Source organism: Asparagus officinalis, chromosome 7, assembly GCF_001876935.1.
Source record: "Asparagus officinalis chromosome 7, Aspof.V1, whole genome shotgun sequence".
Lineage (NCBI taxonomy): Eukaryota > Viridiplantae > Streptophyta > Magnoliopsida > Asparagales > Asparagaceae > Asparagus > Asparagus officinalis.
In genome coordinates, this window is record NC_033800.1 from 39,727,588 (window position 1) to 39,732,055 (window position 4,468).

At 41.7% G+C, this 4,468-nt stretch overlaps 1 protein-coding gene across 1 annotated transcript in view; it reads left to right on the plus strand.

Moving 5' to 3' along the window:
- LOC109847228 (phytochrome B-like) overlaps nucleotides 179-4,468 on the plus strand; it is an 11,223-nt gene continuing 6,933 nt past the window's right edge. The window contains 3 exon segments of the mRNA XM_020416469.1: nucleotides 179-855; nucleotides 857-1,461; nucleotides 1,602-2,409. Coding sequence (XP_020272058.1) covers nucleotides 332-855; nucleotides 857-1,461; nucleotides 1,602-2,409 — 1,937 coding nt within the window. The 5' untranslated portion in view covers nucleotides 179-331.

Below are 4,468 nucleotides of genomic sequence, written 5' to 3' on the forward strand. Positions count from 1 at the left end.
GGCGGCGACGTCAAGTCCCTCTGCGACACCGTCGTCGGCCATGTCCGCGAGCTCACCCCGGCGGCGACGTCAAGTCCCTCTGCGACACCGTCGTCGGCCATGTCCGCGAGCTCACCGGGTACGACAGGGTCATGGTGTACAAGTTCCACGAGGACGAGCACGGGGAGGTCGTCGCCGAGAGCAAGAGGGACGATCTGGAGCCCTATATTGGTCTGCATTATCCGGCCACCGACATTCCTCAGGCTTCGAGGTTCCTCTTCAAGCAGAATCGGGTCAGGATGATCGCCGACTGCCACGCCGTCGCCTCCTGTTAGTGTGATACAGGACGAGAATGCCGATGCAAGCCCCGCTGTGCCTCCGTCGGTCGACTCTGCGGGCTCCGCACGGGTGCCACGCTCAGTACATGGCGAATATGGGCTCGATTGCGTCTCTGGCGATGGCGGTCATAATCAACGGAAGCGAAGAGGACGGGACGAGGAACTCGATGAAGCTGTGGGGACTGGTTGTGTGTCATCACACCTCGCCGAGGTGCATTCCCTTTCCACTGAGATACGCTTGCGAGTTCTTGATGCAGGCGTTTGGCCTCCAACTGAACATGGAGCTTCAGTTGGCATCACAGCTGAACGAGAAGCACATTCTGAGGACGCAGACGCTCCTGTGCGATATGTTGCTTAGAGATTCACCGGCTGGGATTGTTACCCAGAGTCCCAGCATTATGGATCTGGTCAAGTGCGATGGAGCTGCACTGTACTACCAAGGGAAATATTACCCCTTGGGGGTAACTCCGACTAAAGCTCAGATTAAGGATATAGTAGAATGGCTGACGAGTTGCCATGGGGATTCTACTGGGTTGAGTANATAGCTTGGCGGATGCCGGATATTCCGGTGCGGCTTCTCTTGGCGATGCAGTTTGTGGTATGGCCGTGGCGTATATCACTCCTAAGGACTTCTTGTTCTGGTTTCGGTCACACACTGCCAAGGAAATCAAATGGGGAGGCGCAAAACATCATCCTGAGGATAAGGATGATGGACAAAGAATGCATCCTCGTTCATCCTTCAAGGCTTTCCTTGAGGTGGTCAAGAGCAGGAGCTTGCCATGGGAGAATGCGGAAATGGATGCTATACATTCACTGCAGCTTATTTTGAGAGATTCTTTCAGGGATGCAGTGGAGGGCACAAGCAATTCCAAGGTAATTATCGGTGGGCAACTTGGAGAGTTGGGGTTGCAAGGGATCGATGAGTTAAGCTCAGTTGCAAGGGAGATGGTGAGGTTGATTGAGACAGCCACAGTACCGATCTTTGCTGTTGATTCCGATGGGAAAATAAATGGGTGGAATGCTAAAGTTGCTGAGCTAACTGGATTGTCTGTTGATGAAGCCATGGGCAAATCATTAGTTCAAGATCTCATCTTTGAGGAGTCTAGAGATGTTGTTGACAAGCTTCTGAGCCGAGCCTTAAGAGGTATTGTGCTTCTAAGACTTCTTTCATTATGTTTGAAAAAAGTAAACTTAGTTGCATTGTGCATGCCCTATCAGTATTTCCTTGAAGTAGCAAATTTATATTTTGAAACAAGATAATTCACCAAGATGGGTTTCATACAGGCGAAGAAGATAAGGATATGGAGATTAAGCTCAAAAGGTTTGGACCACAAGAGCCTAAGACTGCCGTTTATGTTGTAGTTAATGCTTGTTCAAGTAGGGATTATGCAAGCAATATCGTAGGTGTTTGCTTTGTTGGCCAAGATGTTACTGAGCAGAAAGTGGTAATGGATAAGTTTGTTAACATACAAGGTGATTATAAGGCCATTCTACACAGTCCCAACCCTTTGATTCCCCCAATATTTGCTTCGGATGAGAACACATGTTGCTCAGAGTGGAATACAGCAATGGAGAAGCTTACAGGATGGTCAAGAAGGGATATGATCGGTAAGCTTCTTGTGGGAGAGATTTTTGGCAGTTGCTGTAGGCTAAAAGGACCAGATGCTCTGACAAAATTCACGATTGTCCTACACAATGCAATCGAGGGTCAGGAGACAGACAAGTATCCATTTGCATTCTTTGATAAGAATGGCAAATTTGTACAGGCACTATTGACGGCAAATGCAAGGACTAAAATTGATGGACGTATAATTGGAGCATTTTGTTTCCTACAAATAGCTAGTCCTGAACTGCAGCAGGCTCTTGAAATCCAGAGGCAGCAGGAGAAGAAATGTTTCGCAAGAATGAAAGAGCTCGCTTACATTTGTCAAGAGATTAAAAACCCGCTCAGTGGTATTAGATTCACTAACTCATTGCTGGAGATGACAGATTTGTCTGATGATCAGAAGCAGTTTCTTGAGACTAGTGCATCTTGCGAGAAGCAAATGATGAAGGTTGTAAGGGATTCTGGCTTGGAAAGCATTGAGAACGGGTAAGCTTTGTTTTCTTTGTGTAGGTTGTTGTTTACCCTTATAAAGGTTTATCTTCTTCCATGTCTTTACTTGATATGGAAGAGCCTTGCGTGAATCTGTTATCTGCAGCATAGAGATTCGAGGGAGAATGATTATAGAGCAATTTATTTGAATTTAAAAATGAAAAAAGACAAAAAAGAGAGCAGACTTTTTACCCTGAAACTGCTTCCAGGGTAAACATTTTTGTTTAGCATCATTTATTTTATACAAACATGCCCTGGTAACTTTATTAGTTTATGATTGGTGCAGATGAAAGTATCTTAATATGTCTTGAGCATTCATATGAAACCAACTATCATTTAAATAATATTGGTTCCCTTTGGCTATACCGTTTGTGGCTGCGTGAGATATTGAGTTCTTTGTGATTGGTTGATTTGCTGGATAGACTTGTAACCCGTTTTTCCACATGTATATCTGTAGGAGTTTGAGAAGAAATTTCTCTAAGGTTCTTAGTACTTTAATCTTTCAAGAACATATGTAAGGAAGTCTCGAGTTATAGTACTATAAGAAGCAAATAATGTGTTATGGAGCAAACAAACAATATGCACGGAGTGATACCCTGGAAGTAGAAAAACAAACTATCGGATGATCGTAGGAATTGAAGATTATATGATGATACCTAAATCTACTTTTTTTGCAAATGAACATTAAATTAAAGAAATATAGAGAAGAAATTTATAGCATACTTGGTAGTCATATACAGGTTTATGGGTACATAGAAGTGAAAGTGGGGCTCCGTATTATTAAGGACGTATGTTGATGATATCCTGGCATTCTGTTGATAATAAAATTCTAGATCTTTTATTTGACTATCACATTAGTCAAACTGGGGCCCCATGGCAAATTAACTTGCATGTGGAGTATAATAGAAGTCTGTATGATGATATTAGTATGAGGATACAAACATGAAATGGGGTCATACTGGAGTTCAGAGTGCTGTTGATATTGAATATAATTTATTTTCTAAACTCACACTATGGACGGATGATAAGAAACTTTTCAACTGCTTCTTTATGAATGCTGCCATAACATGGATGCCTTAGGTGTTGCATTAAACCTCTTGAAATATACTTATGATATCTCTACAAAGGAGGAAGGTGCGAAATGAACAGGTTTCACGTCTCTAGAGAAAGATGTCCATGGTAACTTCAAGGGATCCTTGTCAGGTTTTACTGGCTATCAACATAAAAGGAGCAAGGACCTTATCTTGTTTAAGGATTGCCTGCCTTTGCTTCCAGAAGTACAATTATTAGTGACCCAGGGTTATCATTTTATATAAGAAGTGTATGTATCCTGCAAAACAGTTTCTACACAAGTTTTTGCATTAGGGCATATGAATTGAAATTATTCAGTAGTAAACAGGTGTATGATCTTGTGCATATTGATTATGGAAGGATGCTGGAAATTGATATATTTAAGAGAGTTGACATTGACCATTTGGAGTTTGTGACCACTGACCACCAATTGCTACGTGCTTGCTGATGATTTTATCCAGAAAAGGAAACTAATCTTGTTCCACACATTTTGTTTTTCTCATATTGGGAAGTCAAAGCGGTTGTCTAAGAAACACTATTGTTTTAAATCTATCTTGCATGGACCTAGACCGGGGATGAGAACCAAAAATACACGGTGCAAATATATCAGAAATAAAACCTAAGATATGGAGACAATATGAAGCTTATGTGTGTGTACATGAAGTAAGAAGACATAATATAACCTCAAGATTCATAACAATAGATCATGTAAACCATGAAACCTGAATATCTTAATCACGAAATAGAGGAAAGTCCAGAGAATATGCAATAAGGAACCTAGGTAGAATCATTAGTATATTTTTAGTACATGCATGTTGACATGTGTCCAAGAAGTATCTTGGATTTCGTTAATACATAGTAGACATGTATCAAGCAAAGGCAGATTTAAAAGGCATCATCTGTATCTGTGCAACATTTTTTGAAATGAACTTGGTTAATTTTCTACGAACATGGCAGTAAATAGTCCAAGACCATAGTTATAATG